Below are 20579 nucleotides of genomic sequence, written 5' to 3'. Positions count from 1 at the left end.
AAACAGAGCAGGGATAAATAAATATATGTGCTGTAAAAGGTCATCGTTTTACTTCCTATTTATTGGAAATGCAGTCAAAAAAAAACTTTTCCCCCCCCCCAAGAAAAGACATTCAGACTCATACAGTAAGTTAGTTTAGCTTATACACGTGACATGCAATAAATAACAAATGCTCTCTATTGTCTGATCTAATGTACGTCTTGTTGTACAGTATATTATTGTACAAAGCGTAACAGCAGCAGTGTAAAATCATATCTCTTCCTTTGAAAACCACAAAGGCTAGCAGTGTAAAGAGTGGGCTATCGACTGGTAATACAAAAATAGAACAAAGTAGCATTTATAGTACTTTAAACAGACTGCAAACGCAACAGTACTTTTTTTTTTTTTTTTTGTGCATCCCTCTTCCTTCATATGAGCAGCAGTCGTTACTTCACTTTGTTTTATTTCTGTTGTGACAGAAATAAACTTGGATCTGGTCTGGCCATGTCCTTACCAAACACATTTTTAAGAGGGGCTTATGGAATGAGACACCTAGAAGAACATATGGTATCTGAGCACTGGAAAGCACTCAGGACATTTTTGTAAAAAGTAGCTGCATGGAAGAAGTGAGCTGGTTTGACCTGTGTCTCACTCGCTGATTCTCCGGAATTCCTATCAAAAGAAACTTCAACAACAACAATCATAAGTAGCTGCATGGAAGAAGTGAGTTGGTTTGACCGCTGTCTCACGATTTGTTTCTCTCAAATTCCTAATAAAATAACCTCAATAATAATAATCACCACTTGTTAATTTCAAAGCGATAATGTCTTTTCAGCAGGAAAGGAGTGTATCTTTGTAAACATGTTACGTACACGACAATTTACATGTTACAAAATGAGGGGCAAGTCGGATTATTGTTGTTGAATGGATGTGCCTTCGTCTACCAGCCCTTAAAGAAACCCTCTGCCTCGGCGGCCTCTTTAAAAGTCACTGTCATCGAATTGATGGTCACCTCGGTCATGATCACCTTCCCAGGATGCTCTGATTGAGCGGTTGTCGTGGTTGTCGTGGTAACCTTCTGATTGTGGACCGGCGCATCACCTTCACCCGCTATCGCTGAGGTCGTATCATTTCTCAAGCAAACACCAGGAGTCTCGGGCCTTGACTTCATCTCCTCCTCGCCCGCATCACCGTCTGACCTGTTGCCCGCGGTAACCGCATCCGCTGCTCTGTCGTCAAGCACTGAGGCGGCGTCCTTTGAATTGTCACATGCAACGGTTGAGGCGCCTCCGTCTGGCGGATCTGACCACATTTTGGTGGCGTTCTCCTCCTCCACGTCCATCTCGAAGTCTTGCCGCTCCAGGACGGGAGGCGAGCTGCACTCAGAATGACCTTGAAGGCAGAAAGTTCAGTCGATTACACCAGTGGTTCTCAAAAGTTACACCAAGTACCACATACAAAAATACTTAGTTCTCCAAGGACCACCATCATGCTGAACAGCTGTAACTGGTCCAGAATGCTACTATTAGAGTCCTTACTATAACCTGGAAACTGTACCACATCACGCCATTCTTAAAATCTCTCAGATTTTAAAATCTTACTTCTGGTTTTTAAAGCTGTGAACGTCTTGAACCTAAATATAGTCACTGTCAAGTGGAAACCTCCTACTGTTTGAACAAATTTGAACAAATTGATACTATTGGCCAGTCAACATGTGGGTCTGTTATTTTTACAAATTATTGACCTATCTAAAGTGTTAAAAATGGCTTGCTCTTGTTTTCGTTCTTGTTTATAATCATTGCAGTGAACCTCCATTTATTGCAAAGAATACGGTCCAGAGCCACCCACAATAAATTTGCCATGGATAGAAACGCAACATTTCTTGATGTAGTTTAATCGCTTCCACACGCTATAAACACATTTAAACTCATTAAAACACACTCAAACTTAATAAACGTTTTTAAACGCGTTGCAAATGTATTTGAATGCAACAAAACTTTATGAAAGCAGAAAAAGTATAGAAATACTGTACAAATTGTGCTGTAGTGTCTGTAGATGTGGATGCATTTAAGAGGCGGGGCCTGCTGGGGTGGCGTGTGAGGGTCTGAACGTGAGCTGTGGCTGACAGCAGCTTCTGCGCTCTGGGTAGTTAGCGTTTTATTGTTCTCCTTAAATTCAATATAAACTGCTCTAAAAATCTATAAGCAACTGTGGCTCTCCTTTCCCCACATACAACAGCACTGAAGTTAGTAATTATTCTGTTAATCCCGCATATTCACGGGTGGGTATTCGCAAATTCACCTATTTGTGGGTTTTTACGGGTACCTTTTCTCCGATGTACACTGAAAATGTCCCTATTGTGGGACTAATAATGGTTACTGCAATTTCCAAAGATGACACAAGATGGTTGCAAAGTACTACTTTTGTCGAAAGGAAGCTCCTCAACTCACTTTAGCACTAAGTTGCCACCAGATGGCATCAAAGCGATACCGTTGAAAAAGCTCGAATTTGCGCATGCCGACTTCTTTGTCTCTTCGTGTCACTAGGAATTTGCCTCGTGCATGAATTCGGATATAAAAAAATAACTTTTCTTGCCTTGCCTAAAGAGAAGTTCAAGATCACAAAGAGGTCAAAGCTCACACTTCCAGGTCACGGATAAATAGACAACAAACCATATAAACTGTCTGCCCGTCGCTCCTCCGAGGTGCTTCCGGACTCATGTTTCTCTTCTTCACTGGTGTCTTCCCAGTCCTCCACTTTCTTCCCGCGGGGTCCGACAGCTCCGTTTGAGCGGTCGCGCGCCCTGCGCTTGGTTGCCAGCTGCTTGCTCCTCCTCCTCGCAGGGCGACAGTACGCGCCTCCCCGCTCGCTATGGTCCACATCCGTGCTCATGGCGCGGGTGAGCGACAGGCGCAGACGGGGCGGAGGTTTCTCCGGGGGCTTGTGGGCGCTCCGGAGGTCCATGGCGAAAATGTTCTAGAAGGACACACATAAGGAGATTGATTGTATGGCATTATGCCTTTATGAGGCGGGACAGCACTTGGCTCTGGCCCCCTTCCTTTTAGACCAGTTTTCACTGCATAGCCACAAAATGAGGTATACCTGCACCAGTGCTGAGGTGTCAGGACCTAAACACTATCAAAAGCACTAACCAACATTTACAACCTAAAGTCAAAGATGAATTCCATGAAGTTGTATTAATTTATTACCAGCAGTCTATTCTGTTCATTACATAGCGTTTCTCTTGGCTGCACTGCTTCCAACACGTGGATGTTAGATTGTTTTGTTCCATCAGATTTCAGCCTCGACGTGCTGCCATTTCAGTCTAATCTAATCCCACAGCCTTCATAATCTGTAGTGTTGGCCAATGTCATTGAAATTATATTAGCAATGTCTTTAACCAATCAGATATTAAATTCATCTCACAGGGCTCCACTATAACGTCGTTTTTTTTCTTCTTCTTCTGATTGGTTGGTCAGAGCAAGCCAAGATCAACGAGCAAAAACAGTCACTTGATCTGTACACATTAATACATTTAATAATCAGCATCTCTAGTGAGTATGTATTTGATATAAATATTTTTATTATTGCCATGTCGTTAGATAAATATTGATTTGGAACTGGTCCAGACGATGTACACGGCACCGTTTGCATGCTGTTATATATTTTTTCTTGTTTAGTATTGACCGTGTCTATAAATAACAGACAAAGAGTTGGATTAAGCCGAAATAGTAGTAGTAAGTAGTTTGGAATTTGGATTTGAAATACAGTATATCATTTGTGACACCAGTTTGGGAACTTTTCTGACACACCTCCAACCCCTAAATGTAAATGCAAGACAGCCATGGCATGAAATAGTGTAAGAAAATATGGAGATGCATATATTACTTTACCCGCAGGACGAGGCTTCTGGGTCTGAGACCTTTCTTGCGATAGGCCAGAGCTCTGATCTTCTGTTGACTGGGAACACCACCGAAGCACAAGCAAAGACAAAGAGATGGGCGAGAGAACAAAAACAACAAAAATATTAAATCTCTCTGCCTTTCACAAAACCGACTCCACTCACTTCTCCTCGTAGGCCAGGACAAGGCGAGGGTCCAAAATGTTGTCCTCTGGCTCCCAAGTGCTGTACCTGCCAACGCCCACACAAGCACACGTTAACGTTTGTCATGCCCGCCCAACCTCATATGGAAGCGCAGGTCAGTCATCAAGATGGATGTGAGCGTATATTAAAGGGATGATGTCACAGGATGATGACTCAGTGATTACTCACTTTGGGGGCCATCCCTGCCACTTTAGCAGGTACTCCACATTACCCTGCAGACAAGAGAGCCAGAGAGTGAAAATGGCACTTAGAGGAGATGCCACAAAGTTGGACAAGGAAACATGCATGGGTTTTTTTTTTAGCTTCCTTTCATCTCCACCGCACACTGAAAGAGGCTTCGACAGCTTATTGCCACTCCCAGTTGATGTTTACTGTCAAACTAAACATAAGACAAAGACAATTACACGTTGAGCATTTCAAAACATCCACATAACTTTGCCTTACCTAAACTGCTAACGACCTTCTAACTAACAATGCAAAACACCATAGTTGGGCTAGCAAATAGCATCGGTGCCACATTGTTGTAACCGTTTAAGCAATGACTATTTGAACATCAAACTATGGAGAAACACATGAAGACAGATAATCCAACAATACCGAGAGCATATATTCTTTATCATCTGCAAAAACTTATTCGCTCCATGTGTATCTGTATGTATTATAGTATTTTGTGTGTGTGTGTGTGTGTGTGTGTGTGTGTGTGTGTGTTAAATCGGTCAGTATTTATACTGTCCCAAGCTGGCCAAAGCAAACACACCAGAAGGACCAGCACAATGTCCAATGAATTGAAGCAAAAAACGTGGCAAAAAAAGGTTCACATTCTATTTAATTATGTCGTTACTGTACCTTTTTTTGTAAAATTACAACATTATAGACTGTTTTTTTTTCCTCATTAAAAAATATTTCACTTTTGTTTTTACTATTCTGTTTGGGGGGGGGGGGCAGGAACCGATGAATGACATTACCATTCATTTCATTGGGGAACGATGATTTGGGAAACGTGTGTTTTGCATTACGAGCGAGGTCACCAAATGATTTCATTTTGTTTCTCAAGGCACCACTGGAGTTGAAAGTGCAAATATTTAACACTAATTCAAGCTCTCATCCTTTCATAGGTAAGCCGGTAGGTAAGATCATTATTTTCCATTACTATTCACAAATAAATGACCATCAATACTATCATTCTTAAAGTATACCTGTAATGGTATGTGTACATACAGCAACTGCTTATCATATTGCAAAATGCTTCATGCATCATTATGTTTGGATATGATACAGTATTTAAATCTTTTCCAAAAATACCTCATCCAAACACCCCATGGAAATTTCCAAAAAGTTTCTGGAAAATGACCCGCAAGCAACTTGCACTTCGCCATGAGTTGTAAAGCTATTTAGTAACTGAGGAGTAACACACAATTTCACCAGTCTTCCTTCACGTTGCCATTGTTGTAGTTTTCAGGCTTCTAATTGGTTTAAATGGATTAAGAGTTCTGGGAAATGGAGTTTCATGCAGAAAGTTTGCTGGTGTGAATTTTCTCCAGGTACTCCGGTTTCCTCCCGCATTCCAAGAACATGCAAAATTGAAGACTCCAAATTATCCGTCGGTGCAAATGTGAATGTGAATGGTTGTTTTGTCTGTGCCCTGCGATTGGCTGGTGACCAGTCTAGGGTGTACTCTGGTTCAAAGGTCAGCGGGAGAGAAAATGGATGGATGGACATTTAAAAAAAAAAAGCCATGTGATGTTTTTGAGGTTATGTACATAATGTGCACATCAGCTTTATCGAGTCAACATCTGAGATCCACAGCAAAGCAGCTGCCAACGCTCGGTCGACAATAGGAGTCCATTCCTGTCCGTTAAAGCACGACTTACACCAGAAGTGGAGAACTATCCTGTATGCATTTGATCCCAGCTGACGTCTGCCAATCGCAGGACACATAAAGACAAACAACCACTCACACTTCTTTAATTAAACTAACATGCATGCTTTTGGAATGTGGAAGATAAGATTCGAACCGGGGACGTTTTGACCGTGACGCAGCCGCGCCATCCACTATTCCGCCGTGATCGACACTGATACAAAGTTTAATTCTACCGTTTTCTGAGTTGTGTGACTAGGATACCCTCCAAAGTACAACGTGTACTAGTGTGCGTGTGACGATGTCTGTCACTTTAAAGTGTGTGTGTATGGGGGGGGGGGGGCGGGGGTATTATTCTTGTCAAATGGTGTTCTTCTGAGGAATGACGTCAGTAGACGGCCCCTTTTCTCTCTCTGGAGCCGCGCGTGACGTGACGGTGCACGGTCCCACGAAGCGACTCTTCTAGAACCCCCAGACCGCGCGGGGCTCGGATAGGTGGGGCCCACGGGAACATGTAAACAACGTGCTGTTGCGCAACCTTGACGTCACTACTCCAACAATTGCTGCGTACTGCGATTAGGACGCAACTTTATGTAAACAACAAGTCAGGGTTTTTTGGGGGGGGTTTGTTTTATTTTTTAAATTTTTTTTAATAAAGGCGTATAAATTCCTTGAAACATGCGCTGCGTGGGTACAAAACCAAAATAATGTGACTGCCTTTGGTCAACCACCTTGCACACTGTACACACCCCCCTTCTCGCTGTGTACTACATCTGCGTGGGCTCCTGCACAAAAACACGCTGCAGCATCCCTGCACGGCACAACTTCCACAAATGGAAATAAAGAGCGCGTATGTACTCCAGAAAATGAAAGTCAAGGAGTTGGGAAAATGTGTGGCCTAGTTTTGACGTTTCAACGCCTTCTTTCACGGGAGCACCGCACGCTCCGCTGTGGCGGAAAAGCACACGGAAAATAAGTTATGTAAGTTGAGTGGAGTGGATTAAAAGAGTCGGAGCTCACCTTTCGGACTCTTTTCTTCGTGATGGACTCCACTGCGAACACTTGGTCTCCGATGGATGACAGCTCCATCCCCGCTCCGAACGAGCAGCCTCCGTCCAGGCAAAATTGGAAGAAGAAGGAGCGAAGAGGAAGGCGTTCAAAAGGAAAAGATGTTCGTCCGGGCCAGCAAAACGCCTCCGAGGCTTCTCGTTGTTCGCTTCACCGCCGCGCAAAGCTTCACCGCCGCGCAAAGTCTTCTCCTGGCTCACTTTTCAAATCTGCGACACATCAACACGGGACGACGCGTTGCTTTAAGTCGCGCGCGCGCCCCCGACGCCGTTACGTAGGGCCGAGCCCCCAAGTGCGTGGCCGCGCACGCAAAAGAGAGAGAGGGAGGGAGGGAGGGAGAGAGAGAGAGAGAGAGAGAGACTACAAGGTCACTGTGGAAATTAATTTACCATAGAATATTTTTTTTCAACTGCATATTACAGAGTGTTCATAGAAAATGCCTTGATTTACTAGTAAACTGAGGTCACTGAGCTCATACTCTATATTAAATCAATCTTCCCGGCATCAAATGCCATTAATCCGCTTTACCCCCCCCCCCCCTCCCCACCCACCCCCCCAACCCCGAAAAGCACCCACATTGTTTTGTTACATGGTTTTAATAATGAGAATTAGCACTGCATGTATAACCAAAACAGTACAAAACATCATGAAATATCATAAAAGAGAATGTAAAGAAATAAACTGGTTTTAGAAAGTGTAACATAGCCAGATATCACACACACTGCAGTATTCATGTGTTGATGTGTGCCTTTAAGGGGCGTGGCCTAGTGACGACAGGAACTGGAGTGCCACAGGGTTATTTTGGTGTGAGTGTCTACACTATGCTCCTTGTGAGTGTTCCCATTTTGCATTTGTGTGTTTGACTTACAGGTGCAGCAATTAATCCATTCATCGACAACCAATCGATTACTAATCGACAACTATATTGATAATGGATTAATCGTTTAGAGACATTGTTTAACGTGAAATTGTCCAACTCATCAGCCTTTCAGGCACTCAACAGTAATGTTTACATTTTTGTAGTCCTTCATGAAAGCAGACTGATTATCTTTTGTGTTTAATCCAAATAAGACATAATAGATATATTTTACTTTATGAAAACAATGATCAACATTTTTACCTATTTTCTTGCATGTTACAGGCCAAACCGGTAATGGAATCATTTATTTGTGCATCTTCTGCATTGTCAATTTTAAAAAAGATTTAAGGGGACGACATTTTTTTTTTTTTTTATCCGATTCATTGAAAATATAATCGAGAGATTACTCTATTATTAAATGAATCATTAGTTGCTGCCATAGTTTGACTGCTTGGTTCTATAGAGTTTTTATAGACCTGGTGAAGAACCATGTCTTTATCTGAGGACGCAAAACAATTGAATGCCAAAATTTTGCTTCAATGTCAGGTTCTCCACCTGCCGTCTCAGATGGCGAATTTTTTTTTACGTTTTTGTTTCACACCAGGTCGACAACAGCAGCAAGACGGCGATAGTATGCTCTCGTTTTTTAAAATGCCGGCTGATGTTATGGTGATGTTTTTGTTGCAAATAGCGATGATCCATTGATGTCGAATATCTTCATCTGTGGGAAATGAAACAAAACAAAACAAAAACTAAGAAGATTAGTTTTATTTGAAGCCTGACACAAAGAGACACTGCAATGCTCTGCGGTAGTTTTTCATTATCTTTCGGGAGCGTAATGCTGACTAGTAGCAGTGTTGGGAAGATTAGTTTGGAAATGTAGTTGGTTACTACAATTACCAGTTACACTGTTGAAAATGTAATACGAGAGCAACTATGTCAAACACTTTCTCAAAGTGATATAACTAACGAGATTTGATTAATTTTTCTTGATTGTGAATGAATGTATAAACAAGGCCCTTGGATATGTCCTCTTAAAAGTGGATTAAAAGCATTGCTCATTATTTTGCAAGGTGGCACTTCAAGGTCCTATTTGGAAAACTATGTCATGTTTGAGACTACAGCAGGATGGCACGTGACCAGGGAGCCAATCACAAGCGTTGGTTTCCGAAGGAGGAAGTGAGATGAAAAGAAATCTGAGCTTCTGTAGTTATGTTATTTTTCAAATATAACTCAAACTATTTACACGTTTTCTCACAGTAATGGGTTAGAATTACATACATTTTGTAATAAAAGTTTGTAATCCTGTTCCACGTAACCCCCTAAAATGGGACATTCGTAAGTCAAGGTACCAATGTAGTTCAGAATACCGCCACTGGGCTTATATCTCTCGTAGATCAGGTCCAGCCATATCACTCCCATTTTGTCATTCTTGCACTGGCTCACTGTTGATTTCAAAATTCAGTACAAAATTCTAACAGTTACAGAGTTATTCGGGCTCCTCCATACTTGGTAGATGGAGGAGCCCGAAATTTATTTTATTGATTAATATAATGATCTAACAGGACAATAATTTTATTGTCCTGTTAGATCACTGCAGTCTGCTGACTCCCTTTTATGTACTGTCATTTTTTTTTAAAGCAGGCAAAAAAACACATTTGTTTAGGCAGGCATTCTATCCGTCCATCCATCCATTTTCTGAGCCGCTTCTCCTCACTAGGGTCGCGGGCGTGCTGGAGCCTATCTCAGCTGTCATCGGGCAGGAGGCGGGGTACACCCTGAACTGGTTGCCAGCCAATCGCAGGGCACATACAAACAAACAACCATTCGCACTCACAGTCACACCTACGGGCAATTCAGAGTCTCCAATTAATGGATGTTTTTGGGATGTGCCCGGAGAAAATCCACACAGGCACGGGGAGAACATGCAAACTCCACACAGGCGGGGCTGGGGATTGAACCCGGGTCCTCAGAACTGTGAGGCTGACGCTCTAACCAGTCGGCCACCGTGCCGCCGGCAGGCATCCTTGTAAGACTTAATTGTTGATTTATTCATAATTGTTAAAAAACATTTTTATATTAACTGTATGATGTTTGTGACTTTGCATTTTATTTTGTATTTTAACCATGTGGCACATTTGGTGAGTCCTCTGCGAGAAGTGCTATACAAATGAAGTGTACTTACGTGCTCCTCTTTCATTACAAATTGTAGAATATATGAATCGCAAATATTGTTTCAGCCAGTTAAATTGAACCTGTTTCCTGCATCAAACTGGTTGACATTCCTCTTGCTCTAATTACAAAATGAACACCTTCCTACAAGAAATTATTACAAGAATTAGTTACAGCCTGAAACCGTCATCATGATCCAAACTTAATTTACTGTAACGTAAATGTTTTTAAAGTAGCATTTTAACATTCCCAAGTTAAGCAGTGTGAAAAACACAAAATACAACCAAAATAAAAGTGCTCACGCTTTGAAGATGCTGGACAGACTTAATTGTGAGACAACAGAAAGGTGCTATTGTCAGTGCCATCTTATAAGAACACCATAAAAACAAATCTTAAGCTTTGTGGTTCATGTAGTGTTATAGTTACATAGTTGCAGTAATTGATACTCGACATGATTGATCGGGATGGATTTTTTAAAATTATTTTTAGCACCGATAAAAGGTGCTGTTTGTTTGCTAGCTTCTCGTTCCATGCTATTTATGAGCCGTTTACTTGGAACAATTAATTTTAGTATTCATTTGGCATTGGTGTAGTCTACCTTTTGCCCAAGTCAGCTGTTGTGACCCTAAACAGGATTAGTGGTATAGAAAATGGGTGAATGGCCTACTTCTGTGCAAAGGCAACAAAATCATCTTTCAGTCAATACATTAGTCATCAAGTTTTTTGTCTACTCTACAGAACTACTGTTTACATGAGAGCATCCTCTAATTAGGCTTTCCAGCATCAATCAAGACGTAAACGTTTGTGGCCCTAAACTGTCAACCGGCCTGAGCGTGAAAATGTGGAGGGAGTCACACTCCTCCTAGTTTTGTTGCCATGAAAGATCACAATCTCCAATTGAAAGGAAAGGCTCGCTGCACTCACTCTTGTGAAAACGTTCACCCCTCTGGCCATGTTTGATCCAAATATAGAACTAAAGAGCTAGATAATCTTACTTCTTCATACAACATTGCGAAACAACATGTCTACAAGAAAATAGGCTGCCGTTAAACACTGCTCATTTTGATGTTAAACGACAGATTCTTCAGTTCAGTGTGGACCAACTTGAACTTTATACTTGAAACCCCCCCCGCCAGGAGTAGCCTGACATGATGAATGAACGGACGGTTGCTAAAGACCCCGCCAGATACACAGCCTGTTCCCCGTTAGGGAGCTGGATCATTTACAGTAAAAGTAAGGCCGTACACACACAGGGTCTACAGTCATGGTCTGCATGCACCTGGAATGCTTGCATCACTTACGGGCACTGGTCGCCATGGCAACTGTTTCTACAGCAACGACTGAAAAGCTGGGTGATGATGATGATGAGCCAGCAGGAAGAGTTGATAAAAAGCTCGCGGGGATGAACAGTTATCCATGTTTACTCCAACCGTTGACCTCGAAGTGCAGCAACATAGATCGCAAAATACAAGTGACCTTGCACAGAGATCCGGAAAAACTGCTGCATCAGAACCGTAACAGAAGAACCGGAATTTATTCTTCTTTGCCTCTTATACAGAACCCAATGAAGTCAAGATATTGCCGCAAATGTAGGCACTCATATTCCAATCAGATAATTAGATGCGTGACGACACCAACGTCTATTGTGACATGTAAAATATTTGTCGGACAGCTACTATTGCTTTCAACGCAGCGGGGCAGGAGAAATGAGTTTAACTTCACACCTCTGTCCGACCTTTTTCAGCATTCCCTCACACCAGTGATTCCCAACCGTTGTGCCACGGCACATTATCCAATTTTCACTATTGGTCCAAAAAGAATTATTTACAACCCCAATTCCAATGAAGTTGGGACGTTGTGTTAAACATAAATAAAAACAGAATACAATGATTTGCAAATCATGTTCAACATATATTTAATTGAATACACTACAAAGACAAGCTATTTAATGTTCGAACGGATAAACTTTATTGTTTTTAGGAAATAATCACTAACTTAGAATTTTATGGCTGCAACACGTTCCATAAAAGCTGGGACAGGGTCATGTTTACCACTGTGTTACATCACCTTTTCTTTTAACAACATTCAATAAACGTTTGGGAACTGAAGACACTAATTGTTGAAGCTTTGTCGGTGGAATTCTTTCCCATTCTTGCTTGATGTACAGCTTCAGCTGTTCAACAGTCCGGGGTCTCCGTTGTCGTATTTTACGCTTCATAATGTTCCACACATTTTCAATGGGAGACGGGTCTGGACTGCAGGCAGGCCACTCTAGTACCCGCACTCTTTTACTATGAAGCCACGCTGTTGTAACACTTGCAGAATGTGGTTTGGCATTGTCTTGCTGAAATAAGCAGGGACGTCCATGAAAAAGACGTTGCTTGGATGGCAACATATGTTTCTCCAAAACCTGTATGTACCTTTCAGCATTAATGGTGCCTTCACAGATGTGTAAGTTACTCAGGCCGTTGGCACTAACACAGCCGCATACCATCACGGATGCTGGCTTTTGAACTTTGCGTCCATAACAGTCCGGATGGTTCTTTTCCTCTTTGGCCCGGAGGACACGACGTCCACAATTTCCAAAAACAATTTGAAATGTGGACTCGTTGGACCACAGAACACTTTGCATCAGTCCATCTTCGCTGAGCTCGGACCCAGAGAAGCTGGCGGCGTTTCTGGGTGTTGTTGATAAATGGCTTTTGCTTTGCATAGTAGAGTTTCAAGTTGCACTTATGGATGTAGCGCCGAACTGTATTTACTGACATTGTGTGTGTGTGTTTCTGAGCCCATGTGGTGATATCCTTGACAAATTGATGTCGGTTTTTGATGCAGTGCCGCCTGAGGGATCGAAGGTCACGGGCATTCAATGTCGGTTTTCGGCCTTGCCGCTTACATGCAGTGATTTCTCCAGATTCTCTGAACCTTTTGATGATGTTATAGACCGTAGATGATGAAATCCCTAAATTCCTTGCAATTGTACATTGAGGAACATTGTCCTTAAACTGTTCCAACCATTTTCTCACGCACTTGTTCACAAAGAGGTGAACCTCGCCCCATCTTGTGAATGACTGAGCAATTAAGGGAAGCTCCTTTTATACCCAATTATGGCACCCACCTGTTCCCAATTAGCCTGTTTACCTGTGGGATATTCCAAACAGGTGTTTGATGAGCATTCCTCAACTTTTTCAGTCTTTTTTGCCACCTGTCCAGCTTTTTTGGAACTTGTTGCAGCCATAAAATTATAAATTAATGATTATTTGCTAAAAACAATCAAGTTGATCAGTTTGAACATTAAATATCTTGTCTTTGTAGTGTATTCAATTAAATATACATGATTGAACATGATTTGCAAATCATTGTATTCTGTTTTTATTTATGTTTAACACAACGTCCCAACTTCATTGGAATTGGGGTTGTATTTTCTACAAATAATTAATCTCTGCTTATCTATCAATGCCAGCAATGTAGAGTGACAAGAAGAATAATTCAATGTTTTTCCTGTAGATAGCAGAAGGTACAAGTAACTTGTGTATCCACCGGTTGCCATTCATACAACTGAATAATAACTTTGTGTTCAACTATACAGGCCCAGATTTCACACTGCAAGTACATTTGTAAGTAAATTGAGATCAGATCTTCATTACAGTATTTCAGTATATATACTTGTGAAATGTTTGTTTGGTCGTGTGACATGAGATTTTTTTAAATGTCAAATACTTACCATGTCTCAATAAGAACAGATATTGTAGACCATGGGTGTCCAAACTATGGCCCGGGTGCCATTTGCAGCCCACCATCTGTGTTTTAGCGGCTCGCAGCATATACTAAAAATAACACTTGACATGGGCTGCAAGAGTGGGCGGGAGCAGCATTAAAAAAAAAAAAAAAAGTCCCCCATGGGTGCGATACCCATGACAACTAATACAACTACTACTATGACAACTACTACTGCTAATACTACTACTACTAATAATAATAATAATAGTAATAAATTGGTTTTCTATAGGTGGCCGACTGGTTAGAGCATGAGCCTCCCAGTTCTGAGGACCCGGGTTCAATCCTCGGCCCCGCCTGTGTGGAGTTTGCATGTTCTCCCCGTGCCTGCGTGGGTTTTCTCCGGGCCCTCCGGTTTCCTCCGACATCCCAAAAACATTCATTAATTGGAGACTCTAAATTGCCCGTAGGCATGACTGTGAGTGTGAATGGTTGTTTGTTCCTATGTGCCCTGCGATTGGCTGGCAACCAGTTCTGGGTGTACCCGCCTCCTGCCCGATGACAGCTGGGATAGGCTCCAGCACGCCCGCGACCCTTGTGAGGAGAAGCGGCTCAGAAAATGGATGGATGGATGGTTTTCTATAAGAGACTTTCGAGTTATACAGACCCAAATGAACTATTTACAACTAAAACTATGACAACATTTCTCTTCATGATGGTGAATAAAGATTGTTCTGTTTCAGAACCAAAAGCGCCCCACTCTCTGCTCTGTATGAAGGTCCAAATTGTGAACATATCACATTAATGATTCTGAATTAACTGCTTTAAAAAAAAAGGGAAAAAAAGAAAAAGAAAGTCAGCTTACTGAAGATTACTCTTGTTTTGGTTCTGAATGTGGAGATGTGATTTGGCTGTTGCTCAGTGCAGGGGTGGATCTATTCTGGTCGGTAACAGGGCTGCGGACCACCCCAAAATAGTTAATAATCTTAAACTATTTGCCTTATCAAAAGAAAACTGTGATTTAGCATATTTTCAAAATAACTACAATATATATCAACACAACATGTAATTGCTTGATGGATTGGTTTTAATATGTTTAATACATAAAATTAAAGTTGAAGAATTTCAAAGTGGCCTTTGAAATTCAGACAGATAGATAGATGGACAGACAGACAGGCAGACAGATGGTGACATCAGCAACAACCTCCAGAGGGCAGGAGTGAAGATATCACATTCTGCAATGAATGCAGAAGCAGGGGCACCGCCAGAGATTTGTGGTCCCATGCAAAAAATAGCACTTTGGGCCCTACCACATAAATGCTGCAAATTGAAAATACTATTTTACAGGGCTCCTGTCAGTCACGGGGCCTCTGGAATTGTCATCATTTTTCTCCCCCTTACAGCACCCCTGCTCAGAGGTCTACAGAAACATTCTCAGAATGAGAATCATCTTTATTTGCCAAGTATGTCCAAAAAACACACAAGGAATTTGTCTCCGGTAATTGGAGCCGCTCTAGTATGACAACAGACAGTCAATTGACAGAGAACACTTTTGAGACATAAAGACATTGAGAAAAACAGTCACTGAGCAATAAAGGGTAATGCCGGAACAAATTTTATTTTATTTTTTTTGGGACAATTGTGCAAAAAGATGCAGAGTCCTCTAGCACTTAGAGCAGTTTGAATGACTAATATAGCAATAGTCCGGTGCAATGACCATTGTGCAAAGGGCAATGGTCCTTCTGTCTGCCAATTTAAAGACAAATCATGCTACCAAAACAATAAAGGTTCAAAAGTTCATCAGAGTAAAGAAGTCAAAGGTTTTAGACCAGCCAAATCAATCTCTAGACATAAAACCGAAAAAACATGCAGTTTACTTGCTAAAGAGAAGACTCCAGGGAGTAACTAACGTAAATGAGCGGTAGTCGCTCATCTGTAAGGACTTGGGCTATGGAACGGAGGGTCACGGTTTAGACAAAAAATGTAAAATAGCAACTAGCTGTTGGAGAGATGCTGGAGATGTGCCCTTGAGCAAGGCACCACCCCCCATGCCACCTCAAAAGCTTTAAGAGTTACAGGCACTATTTGCATGCCCCTTCCACGCTGCCAACTTTCTTTGAATGCCTGCCATGTTTGAGCTGGCTGTGCTATGCAAGTACTGTATAAAACAGCGTGTGAGTTGAACCCTAACCTGGAGTCATTATAATGAGTACAATAAGCATCACAAAAGAAGAATGCAAAGGTTTGGTGATGTCAATGAATCATGCCTTTATTGCAAACAAAGGATTTACAACTAAACATGATTCACTTTAGTCTATTTTAAGTCTGTTCTAATACTTCTGTCCACTTAAAAATGTGGTGTGGGTCAATGATGCTGTACTCACTTGATTTGGGTGCAGCAGCATGGGTTCTGTTCCCCCTCAGTGATGGTGTACTGCGAATGTAAGTGTGAAGGGTTGTCTGTCTGAATTTGTGACCAGTACAGGGTGTGGTCTGCCTTTCGCCCAGTCGACCGGGAGAGGTTCTAGCTCTCCGTGACGCTCCGCACGATAAGCACCTTGGGATTTTTACTTAGGCTTGCCCTCAGGGTGCCGGTTATAATGGTGAAATGAATAATCACTAGTGGTGTAAAGACCAAAAAACACAGTTAGGTATTTACCTTGGTTTTAAATTCACAGTTCGGTTCACATTGGGTTCAGTAAGGGAACAAAACGGCTTTTGTATGAAAGAGAACAAAATTAATGACATTTAGCATGGAACATCAGTCGCGTAAATATTTTTTCGGGACGTGCGACATCAATCTTCTCCTTAGGAAATGAATGATGGAGACAAGTGGAAAACTAACGGTTTAAACAGTCTGAATTATTATGCCGTCCGCTAGCCAGCTGTCATGCACTGGGTTTGTTTATGGACTAGGCGTGTGGCTAGAGCACGAGGCAGTTCCATTTCTTGTCCCTTACCTAATACACTACTCACAAAAAAGTGTGAGATACTTGGCTTTCACATGAAATTTCAGTCAAAAAAAAAAATGCACTATAAAATTCACTATAAAGTTCTCTCTTTGTATTTTTTGCTCAAGAAAATGAAACTGGCAGTCATTTCCCAAAAAAATCGAATAAAAAAAATAACTAGTTGCCTTGAGAATGCTCTTTTTACATCACCAAAAACGCAACCATTTCTTGGTCTGACATCATCAACAGAACTGGAGACCATTTCACCGCATACCCAGTGTGGACAAAGGAATGTACTATACTATAAAGGGGCAGTATTTACGTATTTTTTTACCACCTCCAAAATGACTTTTCAGGAAATATACAAAGAAAAAAAATCTTGAAAATATTCCAAAAAACTGAAATAAAATCTTGCTCGAGTTTCCAAACACTGCTTTGTTCAAGTTGGCATTGTAGCTGCTATCATATACCTTTGCACACTCACATCAACACCACATCACCCCAAAATGATGTTCAATTGATAATTTAACATGCTAACAAACAAAACAAAAACATCGCTTATTTATTACGGTGTCATTAATAAAAATGGTACGAACACAGCGCGAGCTCGCAGTGCCCGTGACGCCAACGACCGTAGAAAAAGCCTTTAACTGCACAAAAGCAAACGCCTGTGTTACGTCATGTTACCCAACTATTTTTCAAAGGTCTTAGAGCCAACATACCTCCATATGGCTCATGCGGATACCCTCTACAACAAAGCATTACAGCTAAAGCCAACTTAAATGTATCTAATAAACACTACTCAAATATATCTAATCTCACCATCCAGACTTTCAATATAGGCGACAATTATGCCACACTGCTTTGCAGAACAAGGAAGTAGGCGGAGTTTTACAACATTTCCCAAAATGTTAAGCATTTACAGATTTGTTCTCAAGCTATTTGCGCTTGAAATTGGTTGATATTGCGTAAAAATAACAGATGAATATTGTCGATCTATGAAGCAAGAGCACGTGCAAGTATAAGGCTACGTGCTAGTCGTTCAGCAGGCTAATGTGTCAATCACGCAGGTTCGAGACCTAAATGTGGTTGGGCCAAAATCTGGCGGAAAAGCACTTCTGAGTCTGTTTTTTTCTGCTGACATTGTTTTTAAATCAATAACTATGGAATAAGTGCCAATGTTTGTAGTATTAGATACCGTAGGTCCTTTAATTTGACCTTGTTTCAATTTATGAATGCCCGTCTAACTGTTCAATTATTTCAGCACTACTTTCTGCACAACTGCTTTTCTCCACCAAGGAGTTGAACGGCAAAATTTAAAACAGGCGTTTGATCCATAAATAAACCAATGTACATTTCCTTGTTCAATTAGAATTGGCATTTAAAGAGTCCTCTTCATGCTGTTCACATTTTGACATGTTGAGACCAAGACAACACCCAACAATTGACTCATAGAATGTCATCCAAAAAGTTGCAACTGAGATACAAACTGGGTCACAGAAAGACATAGAAGCGGAAGATGTACTGGAAATGTTGTGAATTTTGCCGCTCATTTCCTTTCGAAAACAGCAAGTTGTGCAAAAAGTACTGAAACGTTGGATTCCACAAATTGAGAGATCAATCCCCACATGCTGCCAGATTACGACCGAACTCGGAGACTAAGCAGGTTCAGTCCTGGTTAGTACTTGGAAGGGAGACTGCCTCGGAATACCAGGTGCTGAGGTTAGACAGAAGGCCAATCACCTGCTCCCTTAAAAAACACTACAGAAAACGCAATTGTGGCTTAATGTGCTTCATTGCATTGAGAGCTCTAACTAACTATATAGTACACATTTAATCCAGAATCTGAATAACCTAACTTTTTGGGAGTATATTGTACGTTCTGTGTTGGAAACCTAATAATCACCTGATTACATAATTGCAACCTTATTAGGGCTTATCATGAACAGAAGTCAAGGGAAACCTTTGCAAGTTTTTTTTTTTTTCTTCATTTAAGAGCAACTACAGTGAAGTGCTCTTCTTTAAGCGTTGAATGAAGTTTATGGTCCGTTGTAGAGACTTTTATGGGGACAGGGTGACGTTATCACGCTTCTGTAGCGTTCCTCATGCAGGGAACGTTTACAAGGTAGCGGCGTGACACTTCCCGTAAGAAGGAATTTATTACTGCTATTGAGGAAAAAATAAAAACACTCGCGTATCACATGACTTGTTATCTGCCCGGATACCGACACTGTGTGTGTGTGTGTGCAGAAAAACAACACTATTAGCGCCCACTCGTGATGAGTCACTCGTGACTCACCGAACGTGCCAGTAAGATCAGCGCTGCTTCCTTGGAAGATCAACAGAATAAAGCACATCAGTTTCCCATGCCGGGAATCCATGTTTCTCGTTAAATTACCCCTATAAGTACGAGCGGGACCGAACGGCATCGCGTGTGGGAATACGGAAGAGTGGGTCCTGCAGCTCGCTGCACAAGCTCCGTGTGACACGACCACTGAGTCACCCTTGACTCCACTGCCATCGCAATGCCTGGTGTGCTTTGTCATTTCTACTTTCAAATGGCAGCATGATGCACGTCATACGAGAAGCCGCACTCATGTCGGTACCTTTCACTCAGTGAATCCGAGATCATTTGCCAAATGAGATGCAAAGCATTGTACAACTGTTTTGCAATACATATAAACATGGAATGAACTTTATGAAATATCTATATCTAGATATAGTGTACATATATATATATATAAAACAGAAATTGAGGCCAGAAATAACGCTTTCATCTCCCACTCAGACCAAAATAACCTCCACTCACCAAAAAAACCTGACTTACACAAAAAACATTCACTCACCAACAACCTCTCTCATGCAGAAAATACCTCTCACTCATAGTAAAAAAACACGCACACACACATCAGAAAATCTCACACACATCAAAAAGTTTTCTTATTCACCCCAAACCCTCCTACTCAAGAGATTTTTTAAAAAAATTTTTTACAAGGGTGTCCCTGAATTATGAGGTGCTGTATAAACCAAAAAGTAACATTTACCTCTTACTGTACATGCACTCAAAAAAAAACCTCTCACAAAAATCTCACTCACATCAAAAACAAATCTAAAACGTTATTTTATTCACCCAAAACAGTCTTCCTAAAACAAACAAAACTCACAGAGAAAACATCTTTTGTCTGTGTAAAACCTTTTATTTTATCTGAGTGAGAGTAAAAAATGTCTTCTAAATTTGACACACCACAGAAGAGTGTTGTTAACAACCATGTCCAATTTGAATGGTAAAAAAAGAAAAAAGCCAAGTACATAAAAATGAAGCTTAAATATTATGCAAAATCAAGCAAGCCGTTGTCTCCGCTGTCAAATGCTGTGGGCATGTCTGCTGAATGCAAGAAACCACACCCCTTCAAAAAAATATGAATGCTCCTTTGTTTAGCAACGTCTTATGCCTACACATCCCTACATGATTGAGCCGTGAAAATATATCCACTGAAAGCCTCCAGTGGCTGGCATGTATCCCACTGGGTCATTGCAGGGCTTTCCACACCGCGACAAAAGGTGCTAGCCCCGAGACAGCTTGCGAGCTAACAGGCTTCCGGGGCTCCTCTAGGCCGGCAAACGGGTAGCAGCCTCGTGCACATCATCAACTTCTCACTTGCAAATTGTGGCATCCAGATGCATTATTTACTGTGTAGGCATAGCTAGCTAGCTAACTGCATGGTAGAAATTATATAGTGGAGGAGAGGTGACTCATGCTATGTCCCTGGGCAGCTCAAGTCCTTTTTCAGTGAGGGTGGGGAGACTCATACCGGACGCCCAAGTGCATCACTAGGTTCCGTTTTTGCCACGCCCAAAAGCATTTGTAAA

The 20579-nt window shown here is 41.5% G+C and overlaps 1 protein-coding gene across 2 annotated transcripts; it reads right to left on the bottom strand.

The window, feature by feature from the left end:
* Positions 1-121: 121 nt before the first annotated feature.
* On the bottom strand, positions 122-7275 carry cbx7a (chromobox homolog 7a). 2 transcript variants are annotated; one of them, XM_061699611.1, is made up of 6 exons: positions 6963-7275; positions 4253-4296; positions 4046-4111; positions 3873-3939; positions 2652-2955; positions 122-1371 (listed from the first exon to the last, which is right to left on the bottom strand). In XM_061699611.1, the coding sequence occupies exons 1-6, from the start codon at positions 7029-7031 to the stop codon at positions 920-922; spliced, it is 1002 nt and encodes a 333-aa protein (XP_061555595.1). In that variant the 5' UTR covers positions 7032-7275; the 3' UTR covers positions 122-919. The 2 variants fall into 2 exon arrangements, with proteins under 2 accessions (XP_061555595.1, XP_061555596.1); XM_061699612.1 differs by having other exon boundaries at positions 3868-3939; positions 6963-7018.
* Positions 7276-20579: the final 13304 nt, after the last annotated feature.

Source organism: Phycodurus eques, chromosome 16 (genome assembly GCF_024500275.1).
Source record: "Phycodurus eques isolate BA_2022a chromosome 16, UOR_Pequ_1.1, whole genome shotgun sequence".
NCBI lineage: Eukaryota > Metazoa > Chordata > Actinopteri > Syngnathiformes > Syngnathidae > Phycodurus > Phycodurus eques.
The sequence above is the reverse complement of the archived record's forward strand: the minus strand, read 5'-3'. Positions and strand labels throughout refer to the sequence as shown.

Coding starts and splice junctions, on each gene's coding strand:
- cbx7a (XM_061699611.1), bottom strand. CDS start 7,031: ATGGAGCTGTCATCCATCGGAGACCAAGTGTTCGCAGTGGAGTCCATC. Junction 2,956..3,872: donor CCAGAAGCCTCGTCCTGCGG/GTAAAGTAATAT, acceptor GTGTCCTTCTAG/AACATTTTCGCCATGGACCT. Junction 1,372..2,651: donor ACGGGCAGACAGTTTATATG/GTTTGTTGTCTA, acceptor TCTGCCTTCAAG/GTCATTCTGAGTGCAGCTCG.